The sequence below is a fragment of the Aulonocara stuartgranti genome (assembly GCF_965226115.1).
Source record: "Aulonocara stuartgranti genome assembly, chromosome: 19".
Lineage (NCBI taxonomy): Eukaryota > Metazoa > Chordata > Actinopteri > Cichliformes > Cichlidae > Aulonocara > Aulonocara stuartgranti.
This window is the reverse complement of record NC_138955.1, coordinates 2,699,191-2,716,667: the sequence shown is the minus strand read 5'-3', so window position 1 is coordinate 2,716,667 and position 17,477 is coordinate 2,699,191. Positions and strand designations below refer to the sequence as shown.

Below are 17,477 nucleotides of genomic sequence, written 5' to 3'. Positions count from 1 at the left end.
TCAAAGTTGGCTGCAAACTGAGCAAGCATCCCCTCTCATCTCATGGGCCTGGTGTGTAATAAACACACTGCCACAATCAGCAGATGTTAATGGAAGAGAAAGATGGGGAGAAGGTTGTGCGAGGCAGCAGTTAGCCGCACCGTCTAGCCCCTGCTGTGAGCGTCGCCTGGTTTCATTACACAGCGGTGTGTCAATACACTAATCATATGCTCTGTCACAAGACAATCAGTGGTTAACGTGGTAGTCAGCTGAACACATGGCTCTAAATTCATTACCCCAAGTAACACACTGACGTAGCCAAACACACATAATGATATGCACACACACACACACCATCCAGTCAGAGTTTGACCCCTGACTCTTCCTGTCTCTCTGCAACTGTAAAGTCAGTCTAATTGCAAACTGGTCGTTACTGGCCCTGGGGTCATCTTTTGGTTTCAAGCTATTTCCTAAGATTACGAGAAACAGGAAGTGGGACAAAAGAACTGTTTTTGAGCTGGAATTTCACATAAGCCTGAAAGAAGCATTCATTAGATGATCAAAGACTTTTACTATTTTCTGCAAGTGGAAGAAAAAGAAGCATCAAGATAATATAAATGGCTGATGGACTTGGAATGGGAAGATTCAGAGAATAAAAGCTACACTTGGATTTTTTTTTTTTGACTTGCATTTGTCTACATAGCCTGGAAGGCATCTCTGTAATGCTGTTGATCAAATAAATTCATGTGAACAAATGAGTCATTTGGTCTCTCCAAAATATACTAGAAATCTGAGGCAAAGCTGCTCTTAGAACAATCTAACCATAAAAATATCAAAGTTTACTTGTTGTAAAGTTGACACTATTAGAATAAATTAAAAATAATAAAACATTGAAGGCACAATTAGTCAATTCACAGGCACAAATAATTCATCTAAGGAGATGCAAATGCTGTGTTGTTATCAAACCAGTGTTTTTACCAGACATATTTAAACTAAATGCTTCTTTAACTAGTTGAATGGTTGACTTGTTTTTCCGCTGCAAAATTAAACATTGTTAATCGCTTTTCTTTTCCTCTCACCAACAGCCTAGCGAGAACACCTAGACTCCGGCTAATTGCATTCTAATTAAAATTTCATCTGTGAATGGAATAGTGTTAGTGAATGTCAGACAAGTGTCCAAGGAGCTGTTTCCACGCCACTGGGGTAAGAAAAAACTGCTGTTTGGTTATTCTGGTCTTACACCCTGGGCTCGAAGGATTTGCACGTGCATCTCACTAATTGTATCTACGGAGAACAAAAAAAGAATACTAATCAGATCTGAGTTTTCAATCATGTCTAAAACATGAGGGATGCTAATTTCATCTGCTTTTTTTTGCAGCTCCACTATCAGAGCAAATGGAAAATATTGTTGAATGACTCAATTTGTTTTGACTGTTTTACGTTTCAGACAACAATGATGTTTTTAAAAAATGAGCAACAACGATTTCACGATGATGTTGATGATGATCCCTGTTGCAGGGATAACAGCTGCAGAAGGTCAGGAAGTGGGTGTGCTTCAAATGGAGAACAGTGGATCTCCTCCACCCTCTTTTTTTCTATCTGCAGAACCCAATGCTGTTTGAGGTTGGCCTATCATTATCGTATTTCTGCGAGCCAAGTCAAACAAAACATTCTTGGCAGCAAATTATCTTTTGGATAAAATAAAAGGTGGTGGTGGAGCGCACTCTCTACACCCCGTGTGCTCCACCAGGCCCTGTTGCAGGGAAAAGAACAAGTCCACCTTCCTCTTTTTTCCTGTCCACACTGAATGGCTAGATGCAGCTCTTTATGCTTATCTTTTTCTTTTAGCTCAAGTCCAAAGAAAACATGAGCGTTAATAAATCAATGTCAGGAATTTAACCTGTCTAGCAGAAGGTCATGCCTCACTGTTGTTTAAACCTCGTGCTCCTGCGACAGGAAGCAAGATACACAGGAAGTTACATATTAGGTGGAGGATTTGGAACATCCCCTTAGTCAAAGGAAAGACCTCATGGTCCCACTGATATACTTGGACCCTGTAAAAGCTGGCAACACAAACTCCATTTGGGATGCTTGAAGAAAAGCTAAGCCACATACTGATCCCCCATGGGCTTCCTGTCACACTCCACAAGCCCCTTCACCGGTTTTCTCTGTCTCCTGTGGTGCAGAGCGTCAATGGTCCTATGCATCATTCTTAGCCAGCTTCCCTTTCAGAAACGCTCATTACAACACAGCACTTTTTGGAGAGATGAGGCAGGGAATGTATGCACTGGCCTGCCAGGGAATCTGTCATTGACAATATTTCCCCAACCATGCACCCGCACAGAGAGGGTGAAGTCTTCTCCAGGGCAACGACAATACCAAAGCCAAGCAATGCTTTAAAAACAGGCTTCTTCAGCCTTGGATACACAGGGACCAAAATGCTTTTACAAAAAATGCATCCTGCGCTACACCTGTGGGAGCATCCAGTAAGTCTATGGCTGGAAAATTGCAAGATCCGTTTAAATTGGCGAGGCAAAACAAAGAAAAAAATAACTAAACATAAAATACCTCAGGACAATAGCTAGCTTTAACCTAAACCCCTTTCGTGAGACACTCCTTCCTCATATCGAATTATGCAATTCTGTTTTCTATTCATGGGCACTGGTGCCTGCAACTAAAAGGTTCATTTAGTTCCATGATGTGTATCCCAAGACATGCTATAATTCAAGCATGGCAAGAACAACATCTCCAGTGAATAAGTGCCCCACATGGAGGTTAAAACCATGAGACCACGCGAGTCTGTGCATATCTCCTCTTCAACTCACTGAAGACTGAATGCATGCGGGTGTGTATGCAAACACATTTCAATTAACCATGCAGTTACTTGACAGCATGGGGGAGGTGCTTACCTAATGAAGAAGGAGGCTGCTGCAGATGAGGAAGGAGACGCGGTGGTTGATGTACTGGTAACGGGCGCTGGGAGTCCCGCTTGACTGGAGCTCCTCAGTCTGCAGGGCGTCAGGGTGCTGCCGCTGGTGCTGGTCATGGTGGTGACAGGGGCCTCCAAGGCTGTGACATCCCTCTCTGAATTTCCCATCAACCCATGGGCCTGTGTACACACAGATACAGAGATAAGACCACAACCGCCACTTAATGGTTTTACCACTCCAGCTCACCTTCCTTCCACTTTATTTGCTCCCCCTCTGCCACAGATGGATGGGCAGCTGCTGCAGCCAGTACCAGTTAGTGGGAGTCAGCAATATCCAAAGATAGCTCCCCACAGAACAGCAAGGATGCGGGACCATTCATTGATTCTGGCAACACTTACAAGGTTCCTCTGGCTGCAGCCTACTGTAATTAAGTGGTAACCCACATTTAATTAGTAATTAAATCACTAGCGATTTACCTCACTTTGCTCCTGATTATATCTATACCTGCAAGTTTAGCACTTTACTCCTCAGGAATGAAGAACGTTTCATCCTGCAGACTCAGTAAAGCTATCTCAGAGAGTTTCACAGGGAGTAACAACAGGTGGTGTACAGGTGGCATTTGTTCCATAGCTTAAATGTTTATGAGGCATGTGAGCTGTGCTTAAATGGCACACCTTACCCTGGAAACGAAAAGGACAAAACTGAGACATGCCGCATCTCTTTCAACCCTTCGGCTTTGACAACTCATGCCAAATCTATGAATGAACTCCTTTAAGGATAGACCTGTGTGTCTTCATATTTTTTTTAATTATTTTCTGCAGCAAGACATTCTGCATTAGAACCAGTTCCACAAGTTTAAGTTGTGTCTGCAGCGTAATAAATTAACAATAGATTGAAGAAGTTTTGACGAGATTTTTGTGAAAACTGTTGCAACATAAAGCTGTGAAAAATAACATTAACTATATCTAATGGCACTGCCATTGGTTTATTGTGTATGAAAAAGGCTTCACGCAGAGTTTGAGATGCATCATGTAACAAAAATTAAATACATGCAGTATTACCTTTTAGCTCTCAGAACTCAGGTTTTAAGTTCATTTTTAAAGTTGAGGGGAATACTGCAGGATTTTTGGAAAGCTGGAGCACAGAAAGGGTGAGCAAGAGCTCCGGAGCCTTCAGTGATCCACTTATTTTGGTTACACCAAGCCATGGCGTGCAGAGAGCTAATTATGCAAGTCAAAAGCTGACTCTGAGACGACACTGGAGCTGGAGTCACCATGCAGACAAAAGGTTAATCCCCACTGAAGCCTCACGTTTATCCTAGCTGACGAGAACCCATTCTCTGAGGTTTTAGCATCAGAAATTAAAGAAAGGCTGAAGCTATTCAAAAAAACATTTATAAAACTGACACACGACACTTTGTAATCAGCACTGACCTTGAATTCAGCCCAACACAGGGCAGCAGCCTCAGTGCCATTTGACAGGAAGTGTATTATAAACACAGTTCAGGCCCTCTGCATATTTACCACATTGGGGTTTGCCCTAGACTCATGTTTGGCAACAAAAATAACACCCCTTACAATCTTTTTTATAAAGTGTGTGGCCTTCCACCATTTGCCATTTGTCTACACACACTGACAGCTGCACTATTTATATGCCAAGCCTGACATGAGAATGCCATACATCAGGATGTGAGGACATAGTTACATTCATATATGACAGGCTTGGTTCTTGCTTGGACTCCTGCTACTGTTAGCTTTACACGCAGCTTTACAGCACATTGTACACGCAGTACAATGTGCTGCTATATTAAAGCAGGGCTGCATTATCTTTTCCTGGAAACGCTCCACTGACCATTTGTCAAACAGTAGCCTTGTGGTGTTTGGTCTTCATGAATTCCCACTTTCCCTTTTCTTCCTTTTGAGCTTGTTATCAGATCTTAGAGTCATAGCCTTGCTTTAAAGGTCTACTTTTGCTCTCTTGGGGCTTCATCATAGAAGCTAAGTCAGATATCAAGCTGTGCATTCCAAAGTTTTGACTTTAAAAGCATGAAAAACCAGGCAGCACACTGAAAGCAAACCACAGTAGTAGGCCGCGCACTATGCTGGTGTTAGCTTGGTGCATACCAGCGAAGCAGACCTGCTGCACTTTGTCATGTATGACTAGGGCACTTCACGCACAGCCATACAGGAAGCAGATGTGTACAGCCTATCAAATCTGTCACTGACTGAGTAGGTGCAGTGCCGGTTTAAAAATCAAGTAGCAGACAGTTTCAGGAGCACACAAGACAGCTGGTCACAGGTGGGGTTTCAGCGTGTCCTTGAAATGGACATGTACATTCATACACACACACTCAAGCTTAGCACAGTGCCTTTCAAATAGTATTCCCCTCAGTATTAAAACTGAGGACTTAAGCTCCACAGCCAAGCTGCTCTCTGTAGCCTTGGACCTGCACTTTCCCTGATTCTGGCTGAAAAGTACAATCTATCCCCTGGTCAAGTAATTAGGCTGTGTCACTGGAGCCATGTGTGTTCAGCCGTTTGCACCCAAAGTCAGTAATGAGCTGGCCTTACACCCTTTAACCCCTAGCCCTCCCTGATCCTTTTGCCTTGGAAAGAAAAGGAAGAAAAAGGAGGGGGGAAACGAGACAAAGCAAGTAACCATAATGGAAAAAAGTGAATCACATAAGTGAAAAGGGTTTGGGAGAATGCTTCCTATGAAATGTGAAGTGAGCAGAGTAGGACAGCTCTTTTTCCACCCTAGACTACCAGGACTCCTCTGTGACCTTTGATCCCAGGAGTCAACAGACGATTACTGCTGAGGCGAAATAGGCCTTGCGTTAATCTGGCTTTCGTGCCTGGCTGGCTTCTGTAACCACCAGAAACCAACTGAGGCGAAAGCTGAGTTCCTACCATGTAGGACTAACATACCTTCTCATTTAGTGCCGGTATAATTAAAAGTTCTCTAGTGTCTTTCAGAAAATATAGTGTAACAGCACAGCATTCAAATTCTTTCCTAATCTGTGAAGAGTGGGGATTTCCTTCCCCTTCATTTCTGCATCATTTTCTTCTCTTGTCATTCTCTCATTCTGTGGCGCATTGCCATCAGAGCCCAGCTGCACCGAAGCAGCCGAAGCCAAGATCATCTGCTGGGCTTCAAATTGGTGGCAATGGAGCACACCGTGGCAGCAGGCAACCACCGGGCCAACAACGGAAACCCTCATGAGTCAAGAACACTTGGTTTTTGCAGATTAGTGTACATGTGGTTGTGGATTTAAATGAGCAAAGGGAAGAAATGCAGATTTGGATCAATCAATTTTTGCTGTTAGCAGCAGCAGCATCACACTCCTAGTAATGTGATTTCACGGATTACCTTAACTACTTAAAGATCTTTATTCAAACTGCCAATAACAGCAGGGATTACATGAGCAACTGTGAAGCTGGAGCATGTCAACTTTGGTTTTTGCATCCGACTCTTAGACTTGCAATAGACTGTTTCAGAAAATGCACATGTTTCTCATTCGCCCAATTCGAGGCAGCTACATTCAGTGGAACCGCTGCCAGCCAATTATAAAGATGGAGCCACATAGTTTTCAATTCAATAGACAACCACAAACATAGCTTCAGATGTTAACCAGAGCCTTTTCCCAAATGGGAGTGTCAAGGTGCTCTATAATGGTCTGTGTGTGGGAGTGCCTCAGGCTTGACACTTTCTGAAGAATTTCTGTCTAACACACACAGTCCATCTCTGCTTCTTGCACGCTTTCCTCACAAAGAAACTAAGAAGAAATCATGAATTAAAGCTTGTGCCTTTCGGCACTGTGTAACCTCCAATCCTCGAGAGTGTGTGTGGGTTTTTGTCATTCTAAAGGATCTGGTTTTAATGAAAGAACCCAGCTTGAGAAAATAACACCATTTCTTCTGTGTTTGTAACTTAATGTCCTGAAGGGACATTTCTCTCTGTCCAGGGAAGGCTTCAGCCACAGCTACAGAAACCGAGCAACTCATCCTGGCTCCACGGGCCGCTAATTGCTTTTAGACACATAGATGGAGAACACAAGTCTGCCTCTCCCTTCAGTGCCAGGCTGTTTGATTTGCCCTAGATTGCGTACATGCAGTTAAAAGCTTTTGATGGCCTCCCATAAACCATCTCTACAGGCACTTGTTGACATTAAGGGGAGGATTGAAAATCTGTCTTTAATTTTTCAAGCAGGAAGAAGGAATAACACTGCCAAGACCTGCAGTAGACTGCAGTTATCAGCGCAGCTAAAACAGAAATGGCACGATTTACAGCTTATGAAGCAGATGGAAAATATTAAAGTACAAGGACGAGATCAACCCTGGGCACGCATGCCACAGTTGGCACGAAGGGTTAACTGATGGCATGACCATAGCTGGACTGGCCACCGATGATTTTTTTATTTTTATTTTTAGTAATGGTATAAACAATGAAAGTTGGTGGATTGGCCAGATGCTGGCAGATGTGTAAAAATAACTGTTTGGTGGTGGCTGCCACAAGAGGCCAGGTGGATGAGGGAAAGGTGAGGCAGGAGGAGCAGAGACCTGAGGTGGCCGCTGGTCCGAGTGTCAGGTGAACTGAACTTCAGGTAAGAAGTTCAGGGGTGGCTGTAGCTTAGGTGGCAGAGCAGGTCAGCCACTAATCAGAAGGTCGGTGGTTCGATCCCAGGCTGCCTCCTGGCTGCCTGGGATGGTGGTGGCCCTCTGACCACCACCAGTAGGCACCCCGTGTTTGCCTACTGGTGGTGGTCAGAGGGCCCGGTGGCGCCAGTGTCCGGCAGCCTCGCCTCTGTCAGTGCGCCCCAGGGCAGCTGTGGCTACAATGTAGCTGCCATCACCAGTGTGTGAATGGGTGAATGACTGAATGTAGTGTGAAGCGCTTTGGGGTCCTTAGGGACTAGAAAAGCGCTATACAAATGCAGGCCATTTACCAAGTTATGACCTGCAGTCTCTCTGGGTCAGATATGAACCAAGTTTAGGTGGAGTTTATTTTCGTTGTGCTGACTTTTTACAGTCAGTTACAATAACTCTGCGTACTAGCTAGCATGACGGAGTTTCTATACAGCTGGGTGGGTGCTTTGATGTTACTGATAGTGAACTTTATTTTATTCATAAGGTTCGTTAGTCGAGTTGCCAACCGTGCCGTAAAAAACAGAATCGTCCCGCATTCAGAGAAAACATCACGTGTTTGGTATTGAGCTGAAAAGGAACACAGTTTGTCCTGGACTTCAGCTACAATGAAAAAGACACAAAGCTGGAGTTATTCTGCATCTTTACGCTGTCAGCTGCCTCTTCTTCTCTCATTCAATCATGAAACTGATCAATGATCAGCTGATCAGTATTTCTGAGCAAGTCCCGTCTCTCCTTTGTTTATCGCCCACTTTGCGCCAGAAAGAGGAAACCAGCGGATGTCGCGCTAAACAACAGCAGCGCGTTTAAGCTTGATCATTAGAATTTATTTAATATTAATTTCTAGTATCAGCTGATGTTTGCTGGAGCCACAGCTGTAAAAGCTGCTGGTCATGATATCGGTTTGTATCAAGGGCATAGATTTGGCATGGACGGAAGGGACATGTCCCCACCAATATCCAGCGATTATTGAATTGTCCCCACCAATAATTTGATCTCTTTGAGTAAAGAAAAACAAACCCGACAGAAAGAAAAAAACGATCTGTCAACGTCTCATTCGCCTAGCTGTGAAGAAAGAGTTAAATTACGTTCCATACTGGAGTCCTACATCATGTGACAAATATGGCCAATGTGATTGGTTGTGCCTTTCAAGGAGCTCTGTTTAGTTTTAGCAGCGGCCAGCAAGCCTGCGCCGCTAGGACCTGCAAGGAGGAGAGGAGGATGACAGCAAAAAGGAAGAACCTGGATATAAGAAAGTATTTTTCAAAGAAACCTGTAAGTCACTTAAAGTCAAGCTCACTCATAAAATGTGTCCGTCACAATAACGTTACAGGCTATGCTAGGCTTTGGCCCACATCAGTCTAAAACTGTATGTAACCACGAATAACGTGTTTTGGAAACTAACTGCACAACATGCAGCACTATTAGTTCTCTCAGTCTCAGAGCAGCATTTCTAATTTTGATTGAAAGTGTCAGAGAAAACAGCAGCCTCAAGTAAGCCAGGATATTAGTTTACAGAGGCTGTTAAAATGATATGTCTAAAGTTAAAATGTTGGTGACACAATAATTTCATCCTAATGGTCCTGACATATTCATAGGGTTAATTTTTTTAGACAAAATATCATGAGATAGTCAGGATTTTGCAAATATTCCACCCTGTAGTGCAGTTTGCACAAATTGTTTTAAAAACTCACTCACCCTACAAACATTACTGATGAGTCAAGATCTGCACAAAGTGACAGAAACACTGAAGCAGCTCCACATTTTATTCTTATTGTCATGTATGTCCTATTTGTCAGGTGATAGAAAGTAATGGTGACACAAGATCACAGGTGAAATTGGATGATGACTTGTTGGTTCATTAGTGTATTTGAAGCACATGTGTGACTGCATGTATGTGGAATGTCTCACTGTTATTGATCAGGTGACAGAGGCAGCTCTGCCATGTTGTAGCTCAGAGGTGAAGAGGCGAGGTCACAGGTGACTGACTGATGATTTGGTGCTATAGATGAACTAGTATTTATTATCATGACAACTGTTAGGCTGCTGATGTAAATTGATTCATTAGTGTATATTTGACAAAGAATCTGAATTGACATGTCTCACTTTTTATATGGCACGAATCAATTTTATCAGGTGGCAATATGTCCTAGTGCAGTCAGAGGGGAAGAGCCAGGGCCAAAGGTGAGGCACATCACGCACTTAATAATAATTTTAATCTGAGGATAAAACGCAGGTACTGAGGCTGAAAGAAGCTTCAGTGCTCTCAGAAGACTAAAAACATGGCTACGGTCAACAGTGACTCAAATGAGATTAAACAATGCTGCTGTGTGTCCACCAGGAGACACTGGACAGTATAGATGTAAAACCAATATGCCAGCAGTTTATCTCAGTTAACGAGAGGAGAAGGCCTGTGTTTGGCTCCTTCACATAGTCCACATTGAGTTGTTGTGTGGGACATGTCTGTTGTTCGTGTCTGTTGCTGTAACAGTAGTTCATGTTTAGAATAAAACATCCCAGCTCACTGATTTGATCGGGGCAATAGTGCCTAAAATGTTGCATAATTTTGCTGAGAGATCTTGTACTTTGTGGTAATCTTAGATGAGTAGTTTTATGGACAAAAACCAGCAGGTCATTCAGTGTTCCCTTAGTGCTAATGTATCAGAGATGTTGGTGCACTATAACTGAACTAATGTTGTTAAGTCCTTAAAGTCATATTCTTTTATTGTCATGACTGTATTTGAAGCTATTTTTATGTTTGTATGATACCTGATTTATATGAAATATGCCTGAAGTGAACTAAACTCTAAAATACTTAGTCAGTCATTTGTTTAATAGTAATTTAACATTATATAATTCACATATAAAACTATGAATTGTGATTTTAAATGGTTTAAAAGCATGCAGAATAGGATATGTAGGCAAGTATATTTCTCCTTTTTTATCAAGAAGCAAAGACAAAAAGGAAAAAAAAAAGAAACAGGGCAGGGTTCGATGGTTGAATCATCTGTCCCCACCAATGCCAAAACCAAATCTATGCCCTTGGTTTGGATATGTGGTGAGAGGGAAACATGAAGATGAAACCAGGAGATGTCCTTACTGAACCATCAGAGTTGTGATGGAGAAACAGGTTTACCTTTTAGGTGACATGAATGAGTTGAAGGGAAGTTATGATCTGTTTCTGAGAGACAAATAACACCAGGATCCCTTTCTATGTAGCTGACAGCTGGTAACTGTGCAGGGGCGGATCTAGCAAAGTTTTGCCAGGGGGCCAGGTAGGGCATTAACAGGGAGAGGGGGGCACAAAGAAATACTTTCTTATTCTCATTTAAAATAATAATCTGAATCTTACAACCAAAGTTTTTACCTGATGTAAAACGTATAGAAATCGTATATATACCAACAAGACTGTACATCACTGTCACAACAGCGTTTGTTTTCATTCAAAGGCTTTATGGATTTTCCTGTAATACCTGGTGGGCCGGTCTCTAATCAAAATGCCCGGGCCGATTTTTTGTCCCAGTCCAGCCCTGTGCACGACACGCAGTAAATTAATCTGAGAAGGTGCATTAAAAAATAAATGGCCGGGCCAGCGGTGCGCATCGCAAATTAGCTCGCATAGACACATAAGTTGTACTGGTTCTTAATGACGGTATCTTAGCTAACAACCCCAACTACCAGATTCAACTTGTAATTGGCTAAAAATCACTTAGCCTACTGGTGAGAGGGACGTTGCTAGCTCTCAGTCTTCAAATGCTTCAGGAGCTCTCCGCTCAGCGCAGTAACTGTTAATATAGAGCATTATTAAATTTATTGCTAATGCAATTATATGGCACATTGACTTCTGAGGAAATTTTAGATAGCACTTGTCATCAAAAAGGTTGCCTACCCCTGGACTAGATGATGTTAGCACATGCTGTATGCTTTGTACACTGAACCCGCCTGGTGTAGAATGTCACAGAGGTTTGTCACTTAGGTTGTCATCACAGAAAGATGCCCTCGTATTGCTTGCCACAAAATACCTGGCAACGTGCACATAGAAACCTCAGCATTTACCTTTTAAGGTAAAGCTCCTGAAACTGTTTTGTTTGCTGCATGTCTTCCATGCATAAACAAAACAGATTAAAGCGCTGATTAGCTAAAACGAGAGAGGAGCTATGGTGACGCTGTGTTGTGATAATTTAAAATGCCCTTGAGGAAGAGGTCAGGAGTTTAGTGTTCAGATGACCTCTGACATTAGATCGCTCAGGCTCTGTGACTTCTGAGAAATAAGAGGTCAGCGCTCCAGTTCTACGACACAAATTTCCCACAGGGCTTCATCTCTTCTAACGGTATGTACTATTTCTAAAGTTGCTTTTAAATGCTAGTTGCATGAGGAAGAAAAAAGGTCAAAGTGAACACATACCAACTTGGGTTGAGGGAGAAAGTTGTTGACCCTGGATATGCTCCACATGCCCTCGAGGTACTGCTGGGCTTGGATTGTGACGGTGCTCAGAGATCCAGGGAGCTGCCCTCCTGCCACTGTCACCTGGACACTGGTCTTTGGCCCTGAAGTGCTAGCTGCGTTCTGGGACCAGCTTGGTACCCCATGGCGCTCCCCTACTGGCAGGACAGAGTGGGGAGAGGGCTGACTTTTCGAGACTTGTTTTGTTTGGATGCTGGAGGACGACACAGTGAATCTAGAAGGCTGTGGTATAAAAGATGTTTTGGGCAAGGCAGCCATGTTGGAGCTGAAGGCCAAGACAGGAGCATGGAGTGTCTGCAAGGCCTCCTGCCTCAGTTGGTGGAGAGGTGTAGAGCAAACTTGGCAGCATCCAGGTTCATGATTCCCAGGAGTTTGGAGCTGCTCGAACAGGAAGGTTGCATACCCGGGGTCCTGCAGAGAAAAACAAGAAATGCACTTTAGCTCAAAGCACAGCATTCGGAACAGAAACACTTTGAAGGAAACATGTTTTTTCCAAAGCATAACCACATTACAATTTTTTGTATATATGTATTTACTGTGGTGTCAGTGGTCTGCTAGCAATGTGGTCCCTGACTGCCCTCTGAGACCCTTACTGAGCTTTTGCCGACTCCCTCTCTTGGATGATTGTTTGTTCTGAGTGGCCTCAGTGCAGAGGGCTACGGTAGAGGTGTGTTTTCAGTACCATTTGTTTGTTTCTCTGTCAGCGAGATTAGGGCTACACAAATACTACCAGGCTGAATTTCCTGAGACTTGATGAACAGACACAGCATGGGGAAAGGAAGAACCCATTAAATTGTGCTGCTTATCCAAATCACCTTTAAAACTGCAAGATAAGGCATCAACCTTTGGTGGAGGATTACACCCTCTGCAAGTTCCCTTCTAGTTTAGATGCGCAGCCTGCATGCAACTTAAAACTGCTGATCCCCCCCCCAAAATAAATCAGACATGAAGTAGAGTTTGCAGAAATTAGTGCTAAACTGAGAAATTAGTTAACATTTTCTACTTGTTAAAGACTTGTTAGATGCATGAAATAATGCATCAGCTCTACGCACTTTCACATTCTTGATTCTCAACATGAATTCAAAGTCAAATATTTGAATTCTGAAGTTTATACTTGTCCCAGAGAAAGTATTTGTTAACACGTTGGCCTGAAAAATAAAGACATTATCCCTGCAGCACTCTACAATGCTCAGAGGGATTAGCCGAGCATCCCACAGAGACATTCCTCGCATTAAAAAAGCACAAGTGAAATGTGGCTGCTATTTACTTTTTGCAGTTTTAAAAGAGAACACCACACAGACTTCAGCTTATTACTGCTTTTAGCGATGGTGTCCAGTAGAGCTTTGTCCTCTCACTTCCTCTCTAAGAAGGCTTCCTAGGGTTTCCATCGCTGTTTGCAAGAACTAACAAAAGTATAAAACAGCCTTGGGGACTCTGCGCCTAAAGCTATAAAATTTACATATAATAAGTGTCCCATTGTGAAAACATATGACAACCTACTCTCTGGGAAGCTGGAAGCATACAGACCTATCATAAGTAAAGGCATAGGAGGGGAAAGAATATAACTTTCTGTCTGTTTTAGTGAAACTAACCTTCACAGAAATATACACACACACCTACACACACAGAACTAGAGAGAGTCTCTTAAGAGGCATAAAGAGGCACTATAGGATTCTGCCCAGAGGAGTAGTGGCCTAAGACAGAAGCTCACAGCCCCTACATAAATGTTTATGAGACCTTTGCTCCTTAGAACCTCCGAGGTGATCAGGAGGAGTGAAGCTGCGGGGAAACAACAATCCGCTGCTCTAATGCAGTGCCACTTAATACAGCTAACCCAAGATGGGCCCAGAGACCAAAGAGGCAGGCAGAGGGACTCTAAATCTCCTCCCTATGAAAGCCACTCAATACACAGACTTTTAGATTACCTTTCCCTGCAAACAGCATTAATAGTATGATCACGCAACGTTCCAAGGCAACCTTCTGCAGCCTTACAAATAAAAACAGACTCTTTTCTGCCATATATTTCCTCTCATCTCATAAAGACACAAAAAGCAATATAGTTTAAGTCATGCTCAATCTATTCTTTGCTTTATTCTTTACCTAAAGCACAATCATGCAAGAGAACCATTCTGGTTAATGATCTGCTATATTGGCTGCTTACTTTGCACATGGACAAATGTGGGCAGGACACAAGCACAACTAAGAAATGCAGTCAGAATGTAGAAAATCCCATAAATCCGACTCTAAATGAGAACTCTGGGGTGACAACTGTCTATGGTTGATCAGCTGTCTATCAAATGGCTGTTGTACATCCCAATGAGAAAAGGATTTAAATGTGAGAAGCTTAAGATATATGAAATAGGATAGAGCTTTAAAAATGATATTTAATGCTCTTTGATCCTGACACGTGAACAATCTCGGCTGTTATGCTCAGACAGGATATTTATGCACAAGACAGGACAGTTCTGCTGAAATAAGATCAAACGGTCTACGACAAATTGGAGTGAAATATGAAAGCACCGCTGGCTGCCGTTTCCACAGTCTAGTCTGGGTTCATGTATACGCTTCTTAGACAGGAAATTGAACCAAAGTCATAACAAACCAACTCCACCCCTTAACCCTTTTACCTTTCGACCACTCCTTACCCACCTCAGGGTGCTGGTACATCGAAGAAATCAACACCACCCCCTACCCATCTCTCTCTCTCTCTCTCTCAGCGTGCATTGTTAGGTGTTGATTTAGGGGAGCTAATAAAAGGACACACAAAGCTGAGCACATCTGCTATTCAGTTAGGATTCTGGAGGTTAGAGAGCAGGCTTCTCCTGTAAAGCTGTCTGTAAGCTTTACGTATGCTCGTTGGAGTGAATAAAGGGTCAGGGCCAGAAGGCTTATGAGGTTGATGATGATGGGTATATGGAAGAGAATGATGTGGGTAGGTGGAAACACAAGGACAAATCCATATTTATGTGGTACATATTTCACACACAGATCAGAATTCAGGTTTGGATGTAAAAATATCTCAAGTCAGCTGAAAAGTGGCCATAGTTAGGCATCGAAATATTTCACCTACAGGTTTGTACCTTCACATTTAAGCAGTGTGAGAGCTTGTGGATAAGGATATCAGAGAAAACATGAAATGTATGATACATGAGCGCACCCACCCCCAAAGCCATATTGTTTCTTTTATTATCCATTTGATCTATTACTGACGGGTGCAACTGGCAGCGAGGAGTAGCGCTGCTGCAGAGAAGTCTGCAACGCTCTGCATCAACACAACTCAAACGCTCAAATCATTCTGGTTGGAGAAGAGGCATGGAAGCTACTTTGGGGCTGTTACCTCTTGGCCATTGTTACTGTGGGAGACGGTTTTGGTTTTTCAACCCAAGGCCTGTCCACTGAAAAATTAAGCAGCACAAGCAAGGATAAAAAGACAGTGAGGAGTGGGAGGAGGTAGGCCAGGGTTGCGGCCCTTGCCCGGAGGCTTGTGGGTGGCTGTGTTGGTTTACTGCCTGACAGCATGGATCTTTATTAAACTCTGGGGACAGATGCTGCAGCCTTATTATGGAAAGGAGCTGTGGTGAGCACACTAGAGAGAAGCCCTGCTTGTGGATTCAACCTTTCACAGCCCTTAGAGACATAAGTTTGTCTTTGTCCCTCACACTAACTGTGATGAAAAGCAGGGTAGCAGCAGCAGGAGCGATGAGCCACCCGGCTGACTAGCTCTCTGGGTTGATGGAGAGTGTCATCACAGACATCCCATGCCCAGAGGCTGATGGAAACAAGCTCAGCCGTAACCACTTATGGATGAGGCGACAGGGAGAAAGATGTGCATGATTTCACTCCTGTGTGTCCTCAGGGTAGAAGCAGAACTGGTCAAAGTCACACATAGGTTTTTCCTCAAATCACACCTCATTTACCTTGCCTTGTCAGAGCGCCTTCACTCTAACCAGACAAAGGAAAACTGCCATCTAACAGTTTCCGCATTCGGTCTCTGATGTGCTTCTCATGTGGAGCGCTGAGGCCAGATATTGCAGGCTGACTCAAATCAAGGGAAGGTCACAGTGATTTGAAATGCATGAGGCCCCTCGCTAGCCGAGACACTTTTAGGCACGCTCCATTGAAAGTAAAATACTCTGGGAAACTATATTTTCTATTCCAGTTGAGCTCAACAGATATTTCCCAGACATAAAAGCGCCCCGTGACCCTCTGCAGCTCCAGCAGAATAAAAACAAAGCAAAATTGTACCAATATGTATCGATGACGGAAAAAATAAAGTGGAAAGTTCTGACATTCGACAGCCAGCTGCCGGTCAGCTCATATCTGAACAGTTTTAGAGCTGCCAGCACTCGGTGGCATTCTGCTGTCGGTGATTTGCTTTAATACTCGTAACATCTGTGAAGTCATTCACTACTCCTAAGTCCTTTGTGTGCTCACCTCAAGCATCCATTAAACTGAAAGACCTGCCAGGTTAACTCTTAAATTCAGTTTAAGATTTCTACCTTGTTCTTTCAGGTTTTTATTTTATTATCCTGTGAACACTGGAAGCATTCCTAAATACGAGTCAGTACAATGTCGTGCTGCTTTATATCTGTCCTCTCACCGGCACCAGTCCTATTTACACATCACAATTCTTAAGTACTTCCTACTGACTTTCTTGTAAAATCAAGACCACACAGCAGCTGCCAAATCTAATGCCCTTTCAACTCCTGACTTTCCCTTCCTCTCCTGCTCTGTAAGGATGTGACAGAGCCACGTCTGTTTACCCAGCCTGAGATAGTGTTGACCTAAACCACACATGGCCTCCTGAAACAGATTGCCCCCCCAATAAACCGCAGGAGCCCACTTCAGATCCCAGGTTGAGGACGAGAGCTTCCACCAAGCCCACTTTCCCACAGGTAGCACGGCTAAATCTGACAGCCATGTCGGAGAAAAACGAGCACAGCTGCTGGCCTTGCCCCGAGTGAGCACTGGGCATTAAGGCAGATTACATTCCCAGGATAAAAGCAACCACAGTGGTGTAATCCCTTTCTCGCCCTCCCCTCCGCTCCTTCTCAACTATCCCCACCACCTCCACTTCTACGACTCTACTCACATCCCCTGAAGGAGCGGAGACCCGGAAGGCCAGCGACTCTGATTAGATATCAGGTAGAGCTTTTAGTGCCACAGCATATCTAGGATACAGACCATTAAATTTAACCACTGCCTGCTCGGAGGCAGAGAAGACAATGACTCAGGATGTCACACTAGCATGCTATTTAACTCTGTGGGAACGCCTTTGGTAGAACACAAAATGGGACGGTTCAACAAATCACATCAAACAGATGCTTGTCCCCGTCTGCTGACTCGACAAGATTAAACAAACCTGTAATAAGGCTTTTCCCCCAAACAAGGCAACAGTATCTCCAGCAACAAAAGTACACTGTCATTACCTACCTGATAATACCACCTCAGACACACACA

At 43.5% G+C, this 17,477-nt stretch overlaps 1 protein-coding gene across 1 annotated transcript in view; it reads right to left on the bottom strand.

Annotated features, from left to right (window-relative positions):
* The window catches only part of kif26ab (kinesin family member 26Ab), a 66,293-nt gene that overhangs the window by 30,072 nt on the left and 18,744 nt on the right, over window positions 1-17,477 (bottom strand). Inside the window, exons 3-4 of the mRNA XM_082515538.1 lie at window positions 11,958-12,428; window positions 2,889-3,088 (exon numbers count right to left, since the gene is read on the bottom strand). Coding sequence (XP_082371664.1) covers window positions 2,889-3,088; window positions 11,958-12,428 — 671 coding nt within the window. The remainder of the gene's footprint in view (window positions 1-2,888; window positions 3,089-11,957; window positions 12,429-17,477) is intronic.